This window comes from Rattus rattus, chromosome 12 (genome assembly GCF_011064425.1).
Source record: "Rattus rattus isolate New Zealand chromosome 12, Rrattus_CSIRO_v1, whole genome shotgun sequence".
NCBI lineage: Eukaryota > Metazoa > Chordata > Mammalia > Rodentia > Muridae > Rattus > Rattus rattus.
In genome coordinates this window covers 70,253,910-70,276,288 of record NC_046165.1, presented here as the reverse complement: position 1 = coordinate 70,276,288, position 22,379 = coordinate 70,253,910, and the positions used below count along the sequence as shown (strand labels likewise).

The following is a 22,379-nucleotide window of genomic DNA, read 5'->3' as shown; positions in this document are numbered from 1 at the left end:
GGGAACCTTGGCTTCCTGACTCTGGTTTGGCTCCCTAGTCAGACTGCTACGTACCTTCTCAAGAGAACCTCTTTCTTGTCACCACTTACCAATGAAGTCATTGAAACACTTGGGTTTGTGTTGCCAGTAGACACCCAGGAAGTATACAGGAACACCCGTCAGCATGATGGCAAGGCCAATGCCGCACACCACTGGCTCTGACCACAGGCTGAAAATCAGCAGGAAGGCCCAGAACAGCAAGTAGATGATGGGAAACAGCAGGCTGATCTGTGGAGCACACAAGTGCTGTGAGTTTGCGGCTCTTAGCATCCATTAGGAGCAGGGCACTCTCTTCTTCATCCTCATCCTTGAGGGAAATGGCGGAACTGCATCCGGCTCTGTGTCTCACACTTCAGGCCCCTCTAGGTGCTGTATCCGCAGATGTTGGTGAAATTGGGCAGTGGGACAGGGAAGTAAGGACCTTTATTATTCATGCCCCTCCTGGGTGAGGTCAGATAAGACCTCGTGACTCATGTAAGTGCCTATGGCAGCAGAGAAGGCCAGGGGATGGGATCTGGTTAGGAATATCAGAGGGTCCTTGGGAGGAGGAGAGGGAGGAAGGAAATGACCTGGATCTGTTTGGACTTCTGTCCACACACACACGCCCAAGCCAGGCCTCACCATCTGACTATACGATGGCGGTTCTTAGCACCCACACTAGGATTAGCCTCAATATATTTCCCTCAAGCAACTGGAGAAGGGAAAATTGCTTAGTTCCAGGAAACCAGGAAAGCCAAAAGGGAATAAGGCAGGCTAGGGCCTGGGCTGCATGTTGTTCAGAAGGAACTATCAGCTGCACAGGCTTGACTTCTTGCTGACCACATGTGTTGGGCACCTGAGATGCTTCCTGACCAAGGGGCAGATGCTTCAGCTACCTACCTCCTTTCCCACCTCCGAAGGAGATGAGTTTATCTAGCTCCCTTCACTCTAGGAGGTGTTTTGGGAGGAGTGGGAGAAAGGGGGTTGGGGATTTAGCTCAGTGGTAGAGCGCCACCAGCAAGCACAAGGCCCTGGGTTCGGTCCCCAGCTCCGAAAAAAAAAAAAAAAAAAAAAGGAGGGGAGAAAGGGACAGTAATAATGTCAGGGGCAACTGAGAGAGCAGAGAGAGTCCTTCTTTCTCAGTAGGAAGAATCTAGAACAGGATCCTCAAATAACTCCAGGCTCTATCTAGTTTTAAGAGAACTCAGCACTCCAGTCTATCTTGTTCTGAGCAATTGAAGAACCGACGATATCAGTTTTTGTTTGTTTTTTTTCACTGAACCTGTGTTTAGTCTCGGGACTTTGAAAAGCAAAGACTGTAGGCATAGGCTGGAAAGCTTCAAGAAAGGCGTTGAGGTTTGGTCTGTTGTTGTGTATTGCAATTCTAAATAATTACTGTCCCCCAAGGTCTGGTTGCCCCCCAGGGACAAGGAAGTTTTCACACACATCAAATGATACTATTCAATCTTCCTCCTTAATTTAAAACTATTGGTTGAATAAAGATACCTACAGCATGTAACTGGGCAGAGGAGAGGTAGTCGTGGCTTAGGTTCCTGGGCTTGGGTCTGAGGCAGGACCAAGAGGGAGAAGAGAAGAAGATGGAGAGAGGAGAAGGTGCCATGGGGTAGTTGAGTCACGAAAACAGTCATAGGGCTGGCCAACTGGAGTTAAGAGTGGCCCAGATGGAACACAAGCTATGACTTGGGGTTACTGATGGGGAAGTAGATACTAATAGCTTACAGGGCAGATATCTACCCATCTCTAGTGTATTAAAGGCTTATTATAAATCTAAAAGTTTTGTGTCTTTTATCTGGGAACTGAATGATCAAAGGCAGGGTAAGCCCCTGATTGAGATTAAGTATTTACAACTGCCTATTGGTGCCCAACGTGGGGCTCCGACCCACCACCCTGGCACTAAGCAACTCATGCTCTACCAACCGAGGAGGTACCCATCTGACCGGTGGCTACAATTCCTACAAGCAAACAGAAGGAGACTCGCTGTGGGATAGACGCATAGTATAGTGAACCCAGATATTGGCGGGCCAGGGCAGATGAGGGAATCCTGAAAACCACCTACAGTGTAAGATTTAGGAGTGAAGAAAGGAAATAATGGTCCCCACACACATAGCCAAGAGCCACGGTGGTTCAATCGGCAACACAGCTAGATTTGGTAGAGAAAGGGAGGGGACTCCATGGCAGATCCTTTTACCTTGATGGGGCGAGGGATGTCAGGCTTCTTCCAGCGAAGGACTATCTGTCCTGCAACTGTAACCCCGTAGAAGAGGTAGTTGATGAAGCCCACGTAGTTGATGAGTGTGTACATGTCACTGGTGACCAGCATCAGCAGGGTGGAGAGGCACTGGCAAGGAGAAGGAGAAGGAAGGCGATGTTCACAGGTTGGCGGCTATTCTCCCCGTCTGGGCCAGGTGTGCTGTTTTATGGTGGACATCTCCAGAAGAGGACTCTCAGCTACCTTGAGTGGCCCAGGATGGATTATACTGCCAGGAACTTCTTTCTGACTTTTTGGAGACAGGGTCTCTCTACGTAGCTCTGGCTGTCCTGGAACTTTCTATATAAACCAGGCTGGCCTCAAACTCACAGAGATCCAGCTGCCTTTGCTTCCTGGGTGTAGGGATTAAAGGCCTGTGTCATCACATCAGGCTAAGAACCGCTTTCTTATTACAGGGGTAAAAATGTGGCTATGTAACCACTGTTACAGTGTGGGAGGAATCATTCAGAGTAGATGGATACCGGGATTGGCCATGCTGGTATTCGCTGGCTCTGGGCATCTCCCATCCCGCCACATTTCACTTTTGATTATGGCTCAAGCTAATTTATTTCCTTTCATCCTTTTGACCCCTTAAGGAGACTGTTAACTGGTGAGTGAGGTCTCATGACTTTCATCATCCTTTTCTCTTGGCCGAGTGATCTACTCTATTTTTCCATTTAGAAAAGTGATTAAACACCAACACAGGCAGGCTGTTGTCTTAACATTCTACAAACACAAACTCATTTAAGCCTGTAACATTGCTAGGAGGTTTTCTCCATGGAAGTCACTTTCCAACTTCAAAAATCCTCTCCGTGGCTCTCTCGGGATGAACTCTGCCCATCTACTCCAACAGTCTGTGGAAGCCAGTGAAGGCAAGGCTTACTTCTCCCGTGAGATCTGATGGTGACTTCTCCCTGTGTTTGCCCTGCAGCAGCAGTATCGCAACTCAGAGCTGAGAGAAGACGGGTGACTCATGGAAAATACTATCTCCTTCCATTGCTTCTGCAACTACCCAATCAAGATGACCTTCGTGCCGCACCTGAACACTCCGGAATTCTCCCAGTGAGCTCTATTACCTTGACTTCTGATCGCCTCTCTTGGGGACCAAAGTGAGTTTTGGTGGTGTTGTTATTTTGAGGTGGGGTCACTCTACTTAGCCCTGGCTGGCCTAGGATTTGCTAAGTAGCCGGCTTCAAACTCAGAGATCTGCCTACCTTTGCCTCCAGAGTGTTGGGATGAAAGGTGTGTGCCACTATGTCTGGTTCAATGTAATTTGTAATGTTTTATTCAAGATTCAGAAAGGAAATAAAATTAATTCAAAAAAAATTAACAAGGACAAAGCCTTTGCTCTTTCTTTTAACTAAGTTAGTGATTCTCAACCTTCCCAATGCTGCAACCCTTTAATACAGTTCCTCAAGTTGTGGTGACCCCAACCATAACATTACTTTGTTGTAGGCTGTAGAGATGGCTCAGTGGTTAGGACAGCTCTTCTAGAGGAACTGAGTTCAATTCCCAGCACCTACAGCTGGCAGCTCACAACTGTCTGTGACTCCAGTTCCAGTGGCCCTGACATCCTCACACTGGCATACATGCAAGGCAAAACACCAAATGCACATGAAATAAAGATAAATAAATTATTAAAAATATTATTTGTTGTGGGGTTGGGAAGACGGCTCAGTGGTTAAGATTTGCAGTGGTAGAGCCTTGACTGCAAGGTCTTTCCAAAAAAAAAAAAAAAAAAAAAAAAAAAAAAAAAAAAAAAAAAAAAAAAAGAGTTTCCAGAGGTCCTGAAACAATTCCAGGTGGTGGCTCACAACCATCTGTAATGGGATCCGATGCCCTCTTCCAGTGGGTCTGAAAGCAGCTATAGTGTACTCACAGACATAGAATAAATAAAATCTTTTAAAAAATCATCTGTCAGGGGTTGGGATTTAGCTCAGTGGTAGGGCGCTTGCCTAGGAAGCGCAAGGCCCTGGGTTCGGTCCCCAACTCCGAAAAAAAAAAAAAACCAAAAAAAAATCATGTCGCCACTTCATTACTGTAATTTGCTACTGTTATGAATAGTAATGCAAATATCTGATATGCCAACCATGGGACTGTTCTGAAAGATTCTGCCCCCCCACCCCCCACCCCCAGATGAGGACTGAACCCAGGCCCTTATGCTTGCTAGGCAAGCGCTCTACCACTGACTAAATCCCCAACCCCCCCCTTTTTTTTAAACCCCATTTCTTCCCTGTTCAAAGCTGCCTTTTCTCCACTTTCGATCTATGAGTTTTCCCCTGGCTGTGTTTCTTATCAGGTGTACCCTGAACTAGGTTTATTTTTTTTTGATGGCATTTTCCAAGAGGTTTCAGGGTACCCTAAGTGGAAAAGGTGGTGAGGTTGGGGAAGGCGAGCTGCAGTGACGGGGCAGAGGCTCAGAGCGGGCACCTTGTGAGCAGGTGCCAGGCACAGGGCAGAGACAGGATTTTGAGGCTTTTGGCATTCCAAGTCTTTTTCAGTCTGAGTCAACAGGATAGGAGGAGAAAAATGAGTCAGCCTGAGAGTTGTAGGTGTTTTAGACTCAGGATCTTTCCTAATTATATCCCTTGACATTCATAAAGCCAGTGGCCACATGTGCTAACTTAGCCAGAGCCCAGGGAAATGCAGAACTAGATCAGAAGAGTGGCAGGTATGTAGGGACAGATGGTGTGACTCCCAATCAAGACTGGGCACAAAGCGAAGGATCTGCGCAAGGCTGGCGGCGGCGGCAGGGGTGGGGTGGGGGTGGGGCCTTACTGTGAAGAGCAGTGCTGGGATTGGGGTGCAGCGCTTCACGTGGATCATGGCTAACACGCTGGGAAGGTGGCCTTCTCTGGCTCCAGCAAAGAACAGCCTGGCAGGGAGAAAAGTCCGTCAGCCCGGGATAGCCTGTGAACCACTAAGCCGAGGTTCCCTCACCGTGCTCTCCTTTGGTCCACACAGCAGCCCCCTCCACCGGCTAGGACCCTGCCTTCGTGGGCACGTTTTCCGGCCCTACGTTCACAAATGCAGGCACAGGCAAACCAGAGGCAGCCAATGGATAGGTGCACAGATCGGGGTGCGTGGAGACCGACAGTATGATGTAGCTGGCTCAGGGCACTCTGCTCCACTCCCCATGTCTACGAAGCTATGAAGCTATGGGAGCTACAATGGGCCTTGAATTCCTGCTCCTCCTGCCTCTACTTCCTTAAAACCCGAGCTAAGGTCCAGCCCACTGCTTGGCTGCGTTTCTCCTTTACCTAAGAAACGTCTTGTCCTTAAGGGCGACTGATTCCCTGGCACAGAGCTCCAAGCCACCTGTGCACTGCTCTAACAGCGCTCTTATCATATCCGGAGACTAGCTGCGTCTGTGAGAATGGAGAGAGGCCAAGGGCTGGAAAAACATAGGCGGGGCTCTGCCCAGGTGCCAGGCCATGCTTGTCCGTTGGCAGGTCCTTTCCTTAGAGACTCGTGGCTGCACAAGCCCTGTCTAAGAGGATTAGGGGCAACTTCCTACTGCACGGTCTCGGTGAATCTCACAAGCCCTGGTTTAGACTGTGGCCTTTTTGTTAATGTGGAGCGATCTACTATCTTTATGATGCTTTGATTCCTGATCCCAATATGGTAATGAAAGAAACTCTGAACCCCACCCCCCCAAAAAAAAGCAGGTGGGACACTGATAGTAGCTTCTTGTTTGTCCATAAACTGTCATGACTTCTCAATCACACTTGAAATTTGTGCGTTTTACTGTATATACACTGCACCTAAAATGTATACCTTTAGAAATACCCATTCTATCCCCTAGGAGCCTTTAAAAAAAAGAAAAACCCTAATACAAGAGTTGCTGAAAGTTGCACATACACACAAAGGCTCTGGCAGGGAGCCGAATCTCCAGTGTTCTTGGATGCTTAAAATTATGACACTGGGTAAAGAAATTAGGATATATCTATAAGATGGGAAATGGTGAAGTTAAAAAAAAGTCATGTTTTTCACACTGTTTATTTCATGTGTGCTGGGGTTTGTCTGAATGTATGTCTGTGCGCTGTGTGCGAGCCGTGTCGGCGAAGGCCAGAAGAGTCAGATCGTTACAGATGGTTGAGCCGCCGTGTGGGTGCTGGGAGTTGAATCTTGGCCATCTCTCCAGCCCTCAAAATCATGTTTCTGAAGAAAATGATTATGTGAGAACATGCTCACAATACAACATCAAACAAAAATGCAGCCCATAAATCCGAGATCCTAAGCTAGGCATGGCAGCACATGCCTGTGAACCCAGCACATAGAGCCCGAGGGAGGGGATTTGCCATTTGAGGCCAGCATATGTGACCCTGTCTCATAAATAGGGAGAGGGCACGGGGTTGGGGATTTAGCTCAGCGGTAGAGCGCTTGCCTAGTGAGCGCAAGGCCCTGGGTTCGGTCCCCAGCTCTGAAAAAGAGAAAAAAAAAATGTCAAAAAAAAAAATAGGGAGAGGGCAGGAGGGCAGGCTCAGTGGTTAAGCATACTTGTTGCTCTTGCAGGGGAACTGGGTTCGATTCCCAGCACCCACGTGGTGGCTCATAACCATTTGCAATTCCAGTTTAAGGGGCACCTGACACCTTCTTCCCACCCTGTGGGTGCCAAGTACACACATGGTTCATAGACCGACAGGCAGGCAAATTCATACACACTAAAACGTGATTTTTTAAAACACCCGTAGGAGGGCTGGAGAGATGGCTCAGCGGTTAAGAGCACTGAGTGCTCTTTCAGAGGTCCTGAGTTCAATTCCCAGCGACCACATGGTGGCTCACAACCATCTGTAATGGGATCTGATGCCCTCCTCTGGTGTGTCTGAAGACAGCGACAGTGTACTTACATATAAATAAATAAATAAATAAATAAATAAATAAAAACAAAACAAAAAACACTCGTAGGAGAGAAGGAGATAGTGGGGAAGACAGGGAGAGACCCAGACTCAGAGCAACATTGAAAACAGGCCCCTCCCTCTTATCTCTTTATGCCTCTTTCAAACAAAACAAAAACCAAAAAAGTTCACTGCCAGCAACAGTTATTACACTTTAGTGTTAATAATCTGTTTTCTTTAAAAAACTTAACTTCATCTGTGTATTTACATATTTGTTCCTGTGTGTGTGTTATCTGTGGCGGTCAAAATGACAATCTGTGTGAGCCAGTTCCCTTCTCCCACCATGTGAGTTGGGTTCCTGGGGTCAAACCCAGATCACCAGGAGTGGCAGTGCCTTTTCCTGCTGAGCCACCTAATGGATGAGAGGAAGGTGACAGCGTGACAGTGCACAGGGATTTGCTCTCTATAGCCTAGGCTGGCCTGGAAGTCTTGGCCTTCTTGGTCTAGCCTTCTGAGGGCTGAGATGGGAGGTGTATGCTCCCACACCGGGCCTAAGAGAACTGCTTTGTATCTGGGGTGGAATGTGGTAACAGCAGCCGCTAGAAGTGCAGGAGCTGGCTGCGACTCTGAGTCCCATAAGCAGTTGTCACCATGATCTACTGAGGCCAGCTTCCCTAATTCCATGCAGACACATGCAGCCCCTCGCTTCTTCCATGGTAAGGTGCTTTCCAGCCGGCACAGCCGCATGCATTAGAGCCTGGGAGGCTCTGCGGGCTTCTTCATGCACATAGCCAGGTTCTCATGCATATCCTCCACATACAGCCAGGGCCAAGTGTAACTAACTGTCCAGGTCCAACAGCCCCATGTCACAAGAAACAATCCCAACAGGGGACAATGGGGAATATGATGGCCCTAGGTAAAACACACACACACATGCACACACGCACAAACACACGCAACACATTCACATGCGCACATGCACAGGTGCAGACACACACATACACACATACACACGCTCACGTGCGCACACACACACGTATGCACACACACACACAAACACACACATGCGCACACGCGCATGCACGTACACACACGCGCGCACTCGCGCACACAGCTTGCTCAGCAAGAATCATCCAATTCAATCTTGGGGACAAAGAAAGAATGAAAGAAAGAAGAAAGGAAGGACGGAAGAGAGTGGTCGGTGAGCTAAGGTGGCGTGGGAGGGGAGGCCACACCTCTGGCATCTCCTGCATGCACACGTGACTATGCTGCATGCATGCAGACCACTGTGTGGCCTGCCTGAGGGACAAACCCCAAACTAAAGCGACTGCAGCCAGCCACTCTCCTCCAACAGATCTCAGGGAGTCTCATGGGCCAGGGCTCTTCCACTGCTTGCCCTCTGCTAGGGCCTCCAGGTGGCCACGGCTCCTGTGTAACACGCACACGAGGTTGCTACGGGTGAGTGTGTGTTCTCCTCTGTCGCAGGTGATGCCCACACTCCCTCTCGACTGCTCTGGATCCTGGGAACAACGGCAGTCTCTGTCATCTCACCGGAATGTCTCTGTGAGGTGTCCAGCAGTGTGGGAAACAGCTGAGACCAGACTCATCTTTTGAATAGAACTGGGTTTCTAGGGCACAGAAACCCTGTGGGTCACACAAACGGTAACCCTTCCACACCTGTACACCCAGAGGTCCATTCTAGAGATGGCAGGAAGGAAGGGACATAAAGAAAGGGCCTGATCCCAGGGTAGATGGGGCAAGGCTCCCGGGCCTGCTCATGTTTCTGGCTTCCCAAGGAATTCTGGGTTGAGGTTGTGGCTACTGGCTCTCACACTGACAAGTTTCCATTCTATTCCTCCCTACTCAAGCCTTGTGGCCTCCCACAATTCCTGGCTCTTGAGTAGGGAGTAGTCCTGCCTCCTTAGGACACTCAGAGGGATCTCTCCCAGGTGGAATCTAGCTCTAGATATTCATGAGAGGCCAGACCTAAAGGTTTCAGGCACAAGAATCCTTCTTGGTTTCTTTCAAAGTAGGGTTTCTTTCTGGTTAGTAGTAGCCCGTGTCCACACAAGGGGGAGAGGGGACTCTCGGAATGTAGCCAAGATACTATCCTGCTGTCAACCACAGCTCTGCTTCTTCCAAAGCAAGGTGGGCTTCCTTGCACACCCCATATCATAGGTCACCCCCAAAGCAGCAAGACCCCCCCTTAGCACCCACACTGACATGCATACTCCCATAAAGCCACCACTCAGGAGGTTGCACAGAACCCTGCTGACAGACAAGTCCATCAAAGACACACAGCAATGTGGCCAGAAAAGTGGCCCGGAGGGCCCTGGCAAGCACTCACCGGGAGGAGGTGAAGAGGGAGCCGTTGACTCCACCAAATGTGGACAGGGCGACGGAAATGGGCATGATCCATGCCATGACCCCTAGGAGCTTCTCTCCAAAAGTCTGGGAGGGAAAACAGGAAATGAGTGGAGACAAAGGTAAAACCCACATTCCGGTCTGTTCCTCACTTCCGGAGTGCCTGTCTCCCATCTACCCTGCCGACTCTCTCTGGCTGCCGTGCCACAGAGACAGCTACACTTCAAACACGACATGCTGTGGGTTAAAGTAGCTGAGGGGGCAGTGTATGGTGGTGATAACAGTGATGAGCTAACACTTATCCTCGGTTATGAATGAGGAAACCGAGGCACTCACGGACCTGCTGTAGCTTACGTCAAACTGTACACTGCGGGAATTGGGGTAGAAGCCAGGTGTTGTAAGTGCACCCTGTGCACACTAGAGCAGATGAATCTCCACAGAGAGATCCACAGACAGATCTGATCTTACAGACAGATTCAGATCCTACTCCCTCCTTCGACAAGGCTTGCTTACTTATTTTTTCCAGTGCTGGGGAATCTAAGCCCAGGGCTTTGCTTGCATGAGGCAAGTACTCTGCCCCTGAGCGAGTGTCTCCGTCCTGGGTTCACTATTTTTGGGCTCTAGTTTCCCACTTATAAAATATAGAAACGAACCCTAGTCAGACTTTCTAAATTCACAGAAGTTGATCATCATGTTAGGAAAAGAAGGACTAGCCATTTTTCTTTTTCTTTTGAGACATGTTTCCTCTGTGTAGCCCTGACTGTCCTGGAACTTACTCACTCTGTAGGCCTCAAACTCAGAGGTCTGCATCTGACTGCCAGTCTCCTGAGTGCTGGGATTAAAGGCTTATGCTGCTACAGCCTGGCATGACTGGCTATTTCTTTGGCTGAGAAAGAAGCAGTTGTGAATTATAGCTGAGACTTCACATGCATATACATGTGTGTATATATAGTTTAAGGACAAGCCCTTTCTAAAGTCTCTGAGTCATGCTTATAGCACGAGCCCGGGGAGATGATGTATGGAATAGATGCCCTGTTGTGCCTGGAGGCTGCTGGCTTTAGGAGGAGGTGGCCACAGGATGTGGCAGGGTACATTTCTCTTCAAAGATGAGCCAAGTCATGACAGCGTTTGGTTTGAAGCTAGGGGAAGGTACAGCATGGCTTGGCTCCTGGGCCTCCCTCAGATAGCAGGTGTTCTGTGATCTCTTTGTCCAAAGGGCATAAATCACTCTGATATCTGAACCCCTTACTGGCACGTGTGTGTGTGTGTGTGTGTGTGTGTGTGTGTGTGTGTGTGTGTGTGTATTCTATGTGTATTCGTGTGTTGGGTGGGTGTGTCTATGTGTGCATGTGTGTGTATGGGTGTGTATGTGGTGTCTATGTGTGCATATGTATGTGTGTATGTGCCTAGGTGTGTGCAGGTGTATGCATGGGTGTGTTGTGATGTCTACGTGTGCCTATGTATGTGTGGATGGAACACAGGGCTTTGCACTTTACTATAGAATCACCTCCTTGGCCCTTCAATACCCAATTTTCCCCAATGAGAGCAATCAGTTGGCCTGAGTTTGCATGATTCCCAGAGAAAGAAGAGAAGAACAGAGAGAATCAGTGTGTCTCATGTGGCACACGTCTCCGTGTGGACCGGTCTGTCTTACATAATCTGCAAGCTAACAGGAGACAGTGAACTTGTTCTATAAAACATTAGATATTTCAATACCAAAGACTCTGTGGCAACTTCTCGGGCAGCCATGGTAGCTGTCTCGGAACTAACCCAGCCATTAGTTTGCTCCTGGGCACTTGGAAGATACCCTGCAGAGGATGCATATAGATTTCAGCCTGAGGAGGTGGGATGACGTCCCATTCCATGAGGCCCTGCATCAGGGAAAAGCCAGTGGGCTAAACAGGCAGATCCATGTTGGCACTCTGGGTCGGGGACTCTGAGCGATTTCTTACCACAGCGACTGCATTTGAGGCCAGCAGCTCCTGGGGGGACATTGCAGTGACATAGGCGATATTAGCAAAGACGTACACAAATGTGACCAGTGGGATGGAGATGAAGATGGCTCTAGGAAGGTTCCTGTGGAGGGAGAGGAGGTCAGAGGGAAGCCAGTACCAGGGACTCTCTCCTCTGGGGAACTCCGGGAGCCTAGACTTGCACGCTGTTCCTCTGTTTGGGAGGCAGGTTTTGACTCAGGTGAGGCAGGACAATTGAGAGGAAATGGAACAGTTTAGGCCTAGAGACATGTTTCACCTGCTTATCATCTCCTGACTCAGATCTGGACCATGCACCCTTTCTGCTGTCTTACGACAGAAGGTTGGGCTTGGCCCCAAACAGATAAAATGCTGAGACTTCGCAGGACAGCACCTTCTCTATAGCAGTCATGCTGTCCCGCATAGCCCTTGAGTTTTCACCTGCCCTGGGACGCTCAGGATGCTTCCCCTTCTCTTAATAAGGGGGGTGGTAAATGGTTCGAATTCCTGGGATATCAACTGTCATTTTATGGTAGACCAGGGCATGTCCTGGATGGGGCAAGAAGGGAGTCCACGGTTCCTTTTTCCAGCGGTGGCTACTGTGAGCTAAGGGTGAACAGAAGAGCTCCGCTCATTTGACTCACTTGTAAGGATCCACAAGTTCCTCCGTCACGTAATTAAGGAAGTTCCAGCCTCCGTAGGCAAAGGAGCCCTGGAGGAAAGCCAGAGCGACGAGGCCAATGTCTGGTTCTTGGAAATTCTCAAATGCATTCTTTGGTTCCAGCCAAAAGAATTCTCCTATGGACACAAGAGGCAGGAGGCTGCTCAGAGAGAGGAACCCAGGCCCAGGAGCCCATGGCCACCCAGGCATTGCCTCGACCTCCCCTGCGGTGATATGCTAGCTCCTTGTCTGTTCTTCAGTGAACCTACTGTGTAAGAGAAGCAGAGTAAGAGGAAATCCAGGCCCAGGACCTCTCAGAGCCTGGAACCTTGGAACCATGAGTCCAAACAGGGGCCTTGGCTCAAAGCACAGCTCAGAATGTCCTTTTCAAAAAGGCAATGGTATTTAGTAGGACAGTCCATGTAAATGGGGGAGCTAGTGTCAAGGCAGTCTCTGGACTACTGTTCTTTCCTTCTTTCTTTCTTTCTTTCTTTCTTTCTTTCTTTCATTCTTTCTTTCGATTTATTTATTTACTTTTTTAAACATTTTTTTAAACTTTTTTTTTTTTTTTCCAGAGCTGAGTACTGAACCCAGGGCCTTGTGATTGCTTGGCAAGCGCTCTACCACTGAGCTAAATCCCCAACCCCGATTTATTTATTTTATTCATACGCATACACTGTAGCTGTTTTCAGACACACAAGAAGAGAGCATCGGATCTCATTACAGGTGGTTGTGAGCCACCATGTGGTTGCTGGGAATTGAACTCAGGACCTCTGGAAGAGCAGTCGGGGCTCTTAACCACTGAGCCATCTCTCTAGCCCTCTGACTACTGTTCTTGATATATTATTGCATTTCATGAAGAAAGCATCAAGAACAACCAACACTCAGATGTAAGTTCTCACAGACCTCTAGCATTCTGTCAGTTCAAGCCTATTTTGTTTGCTTTGTCCACAGTCCATCACTTCCTAAGGGATATTTGGTCTTCTTCTGGGTTCTTTGGTTAAAAAAAAAGGTGCCGGGGATTGGGCTGGAGAGATGGCTCAGCAGTTCAGAGTGCGTGCTGTACCTACAGAGAGCATCCAGGTTCTATTCTCAGCAGCGACATGGTGGGTGGCTCACAACCAGGTGATCCAATGCTCTCTTCTGGCTTTATGTGTATCGGTATGCACATGGCACACATATGTATGTGCAGGCAAAACACTTACACAGATAAAATATAAAATACATATAATACATCTGAAATAGAGTAAACCTATTTTTTTTTTTCAAGTTTCTGGGCTGAAGATGTAGCTTTGTGTTAGAGGGCTAGCACAGCATGTGCAAAACCCGCACCACATAGACCCACAGCTGCTGACTAAATAAGGCTGGGTTAAGACAAAGAAATTGGCTATGCTATTTGGACAACCATAACCCAGCAATAGGACAAGAAATAAGGAGGTTTGTGTGAAAGAACTGAGAACACGTTAGGAAGGATTCTTTTTTTTTTTTTTTTTTTGGTTCTTTTTTTCCAGAGCTGGGGACCGAACCCAGGGCCTTGCGCTTCCTAGGCAAGCGCTCTACCACTGAGCTAAATCCCCAACCCCGCTTAGGAAGGATTCTTTATCTTTGAAAAGATAGCACAATGTTTCCTAAGCCTAAATCCTTGAAAACAATATGTCCGTCTGTCCACCCCTCCCCCAAGGGCTTAATTCCGCTGATTAAAATGATCAAGGGGAGTATCTCGCACAGGGCTTGTGGGCAGGCAGGAGGTGTTCCTGTTTGTCATCTCATTTCGATGTGCAGAGCCCAGCAGTGCTGCAGGGTCCCATGGAAACCAAATCCAGATCAAATCCAATGGGGAATGTTGGCAGAGGCCTCAAGAATGTAGAGCTCCTTCCCCCAGAGATTATGAGCAATATTGAAATATATGAAATTCTCTTCATCTGCCCTTCATCTTAAGCTACTAACCAAGTACAAACAGAAAATGCAAGAAATGTCTTCCCTGGGGTTGTGGCAAAATAGCCCCTGAGTACAGAGATCTGGGATCCTCGCTTCGCTGTGTTAGTCCTGAAGCAAGGGCAGAGAGATGGATCTTTGCAAAGTGGCGGAGGGGAGTGAACAACAGAAGCCAGTCAAAGTCACCACTCGGGAGTCTCAGGATGAGTCCGTGCGAGGGATGGAGACATTACCTTTGCATATCTGCACAACGCCCATGATGATGATCAGAGCCAGGGCCAGGAGCTTCCCAGCCGTGAAGATATCTTGAACCCGGGTGGCCCATCGGACACTGGAGCAGTTGACCCATGTGAGCAGCACTGAAATGACAATCCCGGGGAGGCTTCCAGACACCGCAGGACACCTGCTACGCAGAGCACACTGTTCCAGCTTCCCACCCTCACACACGCGCGCGGCCCCAGTGACCAGAAACTTTGGCTCGCTTAATAGGTTACAATGGGGATTACATGCCCCAAATTAGAGCTTGTTCCGAGCCCTCATTCCCTGTCCAGGGCTGGAGGCCAGGGCTAGGCAGGGAAGTGTGGGCACTGGCCCAGGAGGCTTCTTCATGATCAGGGTACAGAATGGACTGAGGATTCCAGTCCTTTCTGCACGGTGAGCTCTGAGCCTGAGTATAATCTTGGATATTGCCTTTCTGAGCCTGGTTCTGGGGCAGCAGAGGGTTAGGGACTCCTTGTTACGTCTTAGGTTTATTGCAGTATAAAATTCACCTTAAAGCAATGAGGAACAACAGCCAAACCCTTTGTGTCCCTTCTCAGCCTCCTCTTGAAGTGTCTGAATCACAGGCTTGTGCTACCCCATCCACATCAAAGCTCACCTTTCTAAGGAGTCCATTTGGATGAGATTTGTCAGATGGATTGTTAATCAGCCCCACACTCGATATTCCCGACATTCTAAAAACGTGCTTCTGTGTTCCGCTCCCTTGTATTCATGCGCCCTCTACCCCTGTTACTGGTAACCGCCAATTTGATTTTTGTTCCCATAATTGTGTCTTTGCCAAAGTGTCACACAAATGGAATTACAGGCTTTTGGATCTGACTTCTTCCACCAAACACGCTTTAGGATCCATGTGCTTTGTTATGTATTAACAGTCGGGCTCTATTGTGTCCATTCCATTATGTAGACACAAGCCTTCTTTCCCCATTCTGATGGATATGCAGAGCCTGCCAGTCTGGGGTTATTATACATCTGAAGCTACATACAGAGAATCCCAGTGTGGGGGCCAGGCCTGCAATCCCAGCAGGAGATGATGCAGAAGAATTGCTGAGATCTCAAGGCCAGCCTGGGTCACAAAATGAGTTCTGGGCTAGCCTAGACTATTGTATGACACCGTGCCTCAAAAACCTAAACTCTATCAATGAACCAACCCCTCCAAGACTCCCCCAAACTTTCAAAGAGCTGGATAATGGTATATATTTTCACACACACACACACACACACACACACACACACACACACACACACATGTGCACACACACACACTCACACATGCACGCATATGCACACACATATATTCATACACACACACTCACACACGCACACATATGCACACACATATATTCATACACACACATGCACACACACACTTACAAACACACACATACACACGCACGCACACACTCACACACACACAATTTTAACCAATCATAAAGGCAAACTTTAGGCATCTATCATCTTTCTGACTGAAAATTAGAAAGCAGGAGAGACAAACTGTTGAGATGTTTCCCCATACTGCGATGAAAATGTTAAACATGAAAATAGAAGTCTGAGAGCTGTGTATAAAACGTGTCAAGCTTGCCCTCTTTCCTCAAAATAGCACCAGCGATCACAGTTAAAAGGGTTAAAAACCATTACGGCAATATTTCTGAAATGCATCTTTCTTCTCCGGTGACGCCCCCTAAAAACAACCACGTACCATGGGGTGAAATAGCTTTAAAGTTTCCAGAAGACCCAAGTTTTTCAGGGTAGTTTCTCCATCATTTTTAGATAAGGGAAATTCAGTGCGCTTCCGTCCCTGGCTTCTCATGAAGAACTAGGGGATCACACTTATCTGGAGGCCTGGTTTGGTGGAGGTGGGAGACGGCGTTCATCATTTGAGGGGGTAGGGAATGGTTTCCCTGAGCTCCTTCACTTCTGTCCCTCACACTTGGAAGAGAGGCCTCAGGAAAGTCAAACAGCTTTTCAAGCCCAGGTAGCTGGCATCCTTAGTAAGAGCAGCCGTGAGAGGCAGCCTCACAAGCTCGACAGAACAACAACAACAACAACAACAACAACAACAACAACAACAACAACAAAGACATTTACCTCTAAACCCTTTTTATTAAGGTTTGTGTGTGTGTGTGTGTGTGTGTGTGTGTGTGTGTGTGTGTATCTATGTGTCTGTGCTGTGGTGTGTGGGTGTGTGTGGAGACGAGATAGACACACTAGGTCCTCGGGAGTGCGCTCAGGGTGGTTTTGACCTACCCAGGGGTGGTCGGCAACCAAATCTGGGTCCGGCGCAAGAGAAGCAAATGCCCTTAACTGCTGAGCCAGCTCTTTAGCTCCCGTATCTCATTAATCTGTTTTTTTTTTTTAAACTTTATTTTAGCCAGGTGTGGTGGCACAACCCTTTCATCCCAGCGTCTGCGAAGCAGAGGCAGAGAAGATCTTTTTGAGTTTACCCTGGTCTGCATAGCCTGTCTGGTTTTTTTTAAAAAAAAAAAAAACAAAAAACCCCTTTATTTCATTACTAGTCTATGTGTGGGAGGTGATCGCATGTCACGGCGCCGTGTGCAGAGGTCAGAGGACAACCCTGAGGATTGGTTCTCCCCTTCTGGTTCTGAGGATTGCACTCGTGTCATCCGGTTTGTGTGGCAAGAGCCGAACCTGCTGAACCATGTCTTGAGCAACCGCGGCATCCCTCTAAGTCTTCGGGTAGAGTTTTTATTCCTTGTGAGTAAATAGCCAGGGACAGGACTCTGCTCATAACGGTAAGTGCACATTTAGTTTTAGAAGGAAGTGTTGTGTGTTTTTCAGTGACAAATGACAGCAAGTTCTCAGGTGCCTGACTGTTCACCAGCTGCTTGTCCATGTTCTCCGGTGGTACCAGGTGGGGGTGCCCCCAGCTCTGCTCCCTTACCTGGGAGTCACAGCACTTTTAACAACGTGGGACCTGCCTGGCTACCAAGTGTGCAGAGGCCCGATGCTAGGTGGGCTTCACAGCCGTACGGTCTAGACAACTCTCGGGAGCTACGGCTTGCAAAAGCTTCTTTTCTTTTCCTCTTTCTTTCTTTCTTTCTTTCTTTCTTTCTTTCTTTCTTTCTTTCTTTCTTTCTTTCTTCCTTTGCATTTATTTAATTTTTGTTTGTTCTTGTTTTTAGACTAAAACGCACTATGTAGACCAGGCTGGCCTTGAATTTATAGATACCTGCCTGCCTCTGCCTCCAGAGGGCTGGGATTAAAGGTGTGCACAACCACGACTGGCCAAAGCAGGAATCTTAAAAGCAGGAATCTTACGAAGTACTTGAGAACAAGGGGGGAACATTTTGCCTGGTTGCCCTTTTCCTGAAATAGTGATCGGGATACTCTCTAGTGCTCAAAAGGTACACACAGCACCGTAAAAGCACCGACTACCTCTGCTTTCCTGCCTCCCACGGGCTCTGACAACACTTGAATGGCTAAGATACAGCACCACCTTATCCTTAAATGGACTCCTGTTTCCCAGTGTTTCCCAACCTCGCTGGACCCTGAGGCCACGTCACTGGGGCAGGAAGGTCCTGCGTTACCAGCTATCTGTGATCTCTTCCCTGCATTGCTTTGCACTGGCAAACTCTTCCCACCTTTCCAGACCCACCTGTCCCACAAAGCTTTGTCATTTTATGGGTTCCCAGCAACTTGCCTTCGAGGGAAGCTATATCGGTCACATTTTATAAACCAGGTACAAAGTTTGTCCTTCCTAGGTGGGACAGTCTCAGACCATTTTGCTTACATCTCATTGTGATACTTGTTCATATTCAAGTTACCTGAGGCAGGTGGACTGGTCTGAGTTCAAGGCTATCCTAGAGTATATATCAAGTACTGGGTTAGCCAGGGCTGCTCATTAAAATTCAGTCTTTAAATACATACATACATACATACATACATACATACATACATATATACTTATATATTTATATTAATGTTTTCCTCTTCTTTTTTTTCCGGAGCTGAGGACCAAACTCTCAGGGCCTCGCACTTGCTAGCAAGTGCTCTACCACTAAGCTAAGTCCCCAACCTCGTTTTCCTCTTCTTCCTCCTCCTCCTTCTCCTCCTCCTCCTCCTCCTATCTTTCTCATGCCTTTAGCTCCCATGCATCTCATTGGTGCCCACAAACAGCAGAAGCACAACAAATATTTAATAAGGGAAGAAAATGCTGTAATCCATTAGTTCTGCAGTTTCAGTCTACATTCCACAGTGCACGCCACTCTCCACTGTTCCCTTAGAATTTCACTAACTGTGGAGACAATCCCTAGCTGTTTTCACAGAGTGGAAAGTGTAATGGGAAGTTTGACTTCTGAGAGTAGAGACTCCTGATTCCCCACGCAAGAGTGATTAGTCAACCCAGTATCACAGCAGAAGAATCAAAACATGTTGCTGGACGAAGGATTTTAAGTGCCTGAGCAGGGAGAACATTTTGTAAATACTAGAATGTTCCAGATGGACAGAGATCTTGATAAACACACATTTGGTTATCTTACTCAACTCAGTAAGGACTTCAGGATCACATGCCTGGTGATAACCCAGCCCAAGTCACTAAACAACTTGGCCATGACCTTGTCTTCTCCCCAGGGCCCTGAAACACGCTGGGTACAGGGCCAGGTGTCCTATACCCAGAAACCCAGGCAGAATCATCAGCGATGACTAAAGGGTGAAGGAGACTGGATTATAAAAAGACCTGAAAACAGAACCCACATGGCAAACCCACGAGACTCAGGGATGAGTAAGGATTGGGAAGCAAGGACTTGGGTCTTGACCGCCCCCCCCCCCAACCCTACCCTCACAAACAAAACCATCTCCACCAAGGGGAGGTGAGGCCAGGGTAGAGAGATGACAAGAAAGTACTTGAGGAAAACAAAGGCAGAGCGGGACAAACCCACAAGAGGGAAGAACCTGGCTCTTTCCCTGTGTGCTGGACTAGAAAACATCAAATCCTCTTTACAAAACTCAGGGTGACTGAGGTGACCAAAGGATAGGCATTCTATTATGTAGTCTTATTAATGTCTTCCGTTACCTCCAAACGTCAGGAGATCTCAGACCTTGACTAATATTTAGCCTTTCATTGTCAGAGGGATCTTTCAGGAGTGAGACAAATGGTGAGAGGGGACAAGGGCTGAGCAGATGGCCTGTGCCCCCGGTCTCAGCAGAACAATGCTATAGGCCCAAGTGTTACCCTTCACCCTTCGGCTGGGCCCTCACAGCATGTGACTGAGAGAAGAGAGGGTACTTTGAGTCTCCTAGTAGAGCAGAACAGCTTCCAACACAGCGGCTGAAACCCGAGCCTCCAAGCAGAGAGGAAAGGTCAGAGAGTGAAGGCAATACTTGCTAGGTGTTTGCCAAGGCCTTCTGTGTGCAGGAAGCCTGCTGCTGCCCATCCAACACCCAGCACCCCTTTCTGTGGCCAATGACTACGTTCTCTGTCTCTCTGCACAGCTAGACCCTGACTTCTGCATACCTGCAGTCTAGTGACTTAGGAAGGCCACATGAATAAGGGACCACTGGCACTATAGCTTGAAACATTAAGGTTTCTATCTACCCATCACCCATCTACACAGGCTGTACAGGGGCCAGGCCCTCTGGTATAAGAGTGAGTTGAGAGACAACTGGAAGCTAGGCATAGTGGTGTTTTCTGTAACTTGAGCACTCAGGAGGCTGAAGCTAGGGGGCAGACATGACTTCGGGGTCACCCTTGGCTCCTTAATGAATTCCAGGTTAGCCTGAGCTACAGAGACCTTGTTTTAACTCCCCCTCCAACACTCCTCCTCCAAACCCCAAACAAACAAAAATGGTGAACACAAAATGATGTGTTGAAAGCAGAGGTAGCACGGGTGTCAGTCCATGCTGGGCCAGCCCAGCCCCGGGCATCTTGTGGAAGAGGTTCCATCAATGTAAGTTTTATAGCTTTGGTCTAGCTAAAAAAAGTCATGGAAAACTCTAGTTCTTTTCCATAGTAATCTATCCCTAGTGGTCACTGGTTTTTAGAGCTCTGTGGAACTCCAGACTTATCTGATTCTCTTGGGCATCTTTCTCTCTTTCTTTCTCTCTTTCTTTCTTTCTTTCTTTCTTTCTTTCTTTCTTTCTTTCTTTCTTTCTTCTCTTCTCTTCTCTCTTTCCTTTCTTTTCTCTCTCTCTCTCTCTCTCTCTCTCTCTCTCTCTCTCTCCCTTCCTTCCTTCCTTTATTTCTTTCCTCTTTTTTGTTTTGTTTCCTCAGTTAAGAATTAGAAAAAGAGGGGTTGGGGATTTAGCTCAGTGGTAGAGCACTTGCCTAGCAAGCACAAGGCCCTGGGTTCAGTCCCCAGCTCAAAAAAAAAAAAAAAAAAAAAAGAATTAGAAAAAGAAAAATATGAAAAGACCACCAAGAAGATCTGCTGAGCTGGGGAGTCTTGAGTGGCCGGATTAGGCCACTTATCAAGGTCCTGTTTGAGAGAGGGAAGAAAGGAGGGAGGAAGGGAGAGTGTGAGAGAGAGTGTGTGTGAGAGAGGAGATATAGCTCAGCAGAAGAGTGCTTGACTAGCATTCATGAGGTCCTAGGTTCAATTCCCAGTGCTGGTAAGAAAAATAAACCCAAACTAGAAAGCAACCATGGCCAGCAAGATAGCTCGGGGGATAAAGGTGCTTGCAGACTTGATGACCTGGCTTCTATCCCTAGGACCCACATAGTAGAAGCGGGGAATCAATTGCTCGAAGTTATCCCCAGAGCTCCTTCATATGTAACCTTGCATATGTCCCCTTCCCTGATAAAAACACGTACACGCACATGCATGCACTCGCACATACATAGATGTTAGGGGCTTTCAATGTCTAGGTGTGGAAAGATCCAGTGTTCTTGACTCCACCTGGCAATCTGCATGCCCATTATGCAGGGGGCTTGGAAATTCTTGTTCCCCAAAGAGAACATGTGCTCAGTCTCACCTCAAACTTTGACCCATACGTGAAGGTAGAGGTCTCCCCTGCACTTCCTTTGCACTGAAGAGGCATCATCAGGGTCTTCAGAAGTCAGAATAACGGCCATGCAAAAGATGCCAACATTCTGAGCCTTAGGCTTTGCAATGTTGAAAAGGAACTTTGTTAATGTGGTTCAGCTAAGGATATGGAGATGTGATTATAAGAATCCTAAGGAGAAGGAGACAAGAGCCACGAAAGAGGAGGGTGGAAATGGGAGAGGGATGGGAATAGGGAGAGAGGGAGGAAAGGATGGAAAAAGGGAAGGAAAGAGCGTTGAAGATGTTGTTGCTGACTCTGAAGACAGAGGTTCCTTGAGCCAAGAAATGCAGGAGGACCCTAGAAACCAGAAAAAGCAAATAAACAACTCTCTGTGCAGTCTCTGGAGGCACACAGCCTTGCTGACACTTGAGTTTAGGACCTCTGACCTCTAAGAGGACAAGTTGTGAGTTAGAAGCGACTAAGATCGTGGTAATTTGACACAGCAGCAGTAAAAATGGAATACAGAGACAGACGCTGTGCAGAAAGAGCAGAAAGCAGGACCTGTCTTCAAAGAGAAAAAGCCTTTAAAGAGTGACCGGGTGGAGCTGGGGTGGGGCTGGGGTGGGGCTCAACGGTGGCGTATGCACTGATCACAAGCCCAAGGCAATCATCAGCACCAAACGTCAACACTGAAAAGAGCAGCGGGGTGACATATCCAGACTCGGGCTCCAGCAGGAGGAGCACGGCCCTCTGAAAGTTTGCTAGTGAAGGTGAGGTCACTAGTGTGCCAGGGTCGGTGGCACACTTCCACACTGCAAGATGACATTTCAACACTTCTGGTTGCCCAACCCAGGTGGGACCCCACAACTAAAGCATCACCCCCTGTTCTTCCTCCCTGGGTAACTGTCCCTCTGAGGACAACAGATGTTCCCTCTTCTTAAGAGAAAACCAATGCAAAGGAGACAATGTTCCTTCTGCATCTAAGTCAGGGTCACAACCTTCCTAATGTTGTGATCCTTTAATCCAGTTCCTCCTGTTGTGGTAAACCTTCCCCTCCAAAAAAAATATTTTTGTGGCTACTTCATAACTGTACTTGTGCTACTATT

At 48.0% G+C, this 22,379-nt stretch overlaps 1 protein-coding gene across 2 annotated transcripts in view; it reads right to left on the bottom strand.

Annotated features, from left to right (window-relative positions):
- Window positions 1–22,379, bottom strand: part of Slc7a8 (solute carrier family 7 member 8) — a 59,922-nt gene that overhangs the window by 2,512 nt on the left and 35,031 nt on the right. Inside the window, exons 4-10 of one of the 2 annotated variants that reach the window (XM_032917557.1) lie at window positions 14,289–14,414; window positions 12,104–12,257; window positions 11,442–11,565; window positions 9,473–9,576; window positions 5,066–5,162; window positions 2,228–2,377; window positions 90–267 (exon numbers count right to left, since the gene is read on the bottom strand). In XM_032917557.1, coding sequence (XP_032773448.1) covers window positions 90–267; window positions 2,228–2,377; window positions 5,066–5,162; window positions 9,473–9,576; window positions 11,442–11,565; window positions 12,104–12,257; window positions 14,289–14,414 — 933 coding nt within the window. Of the gene's footprint in view, window positions 1–89; window positions 268–2,227; window positions 2,378–5,065; window positions 5,163–9,472; window positions 9,577–11,441; window positions 11,566–12,103; window positions 12,258–14,288; window positions 14,415–22,379 lie in introns of those variants that run through there. The other variant, XM_032917558.1, reaches the window with a different exon arrangement.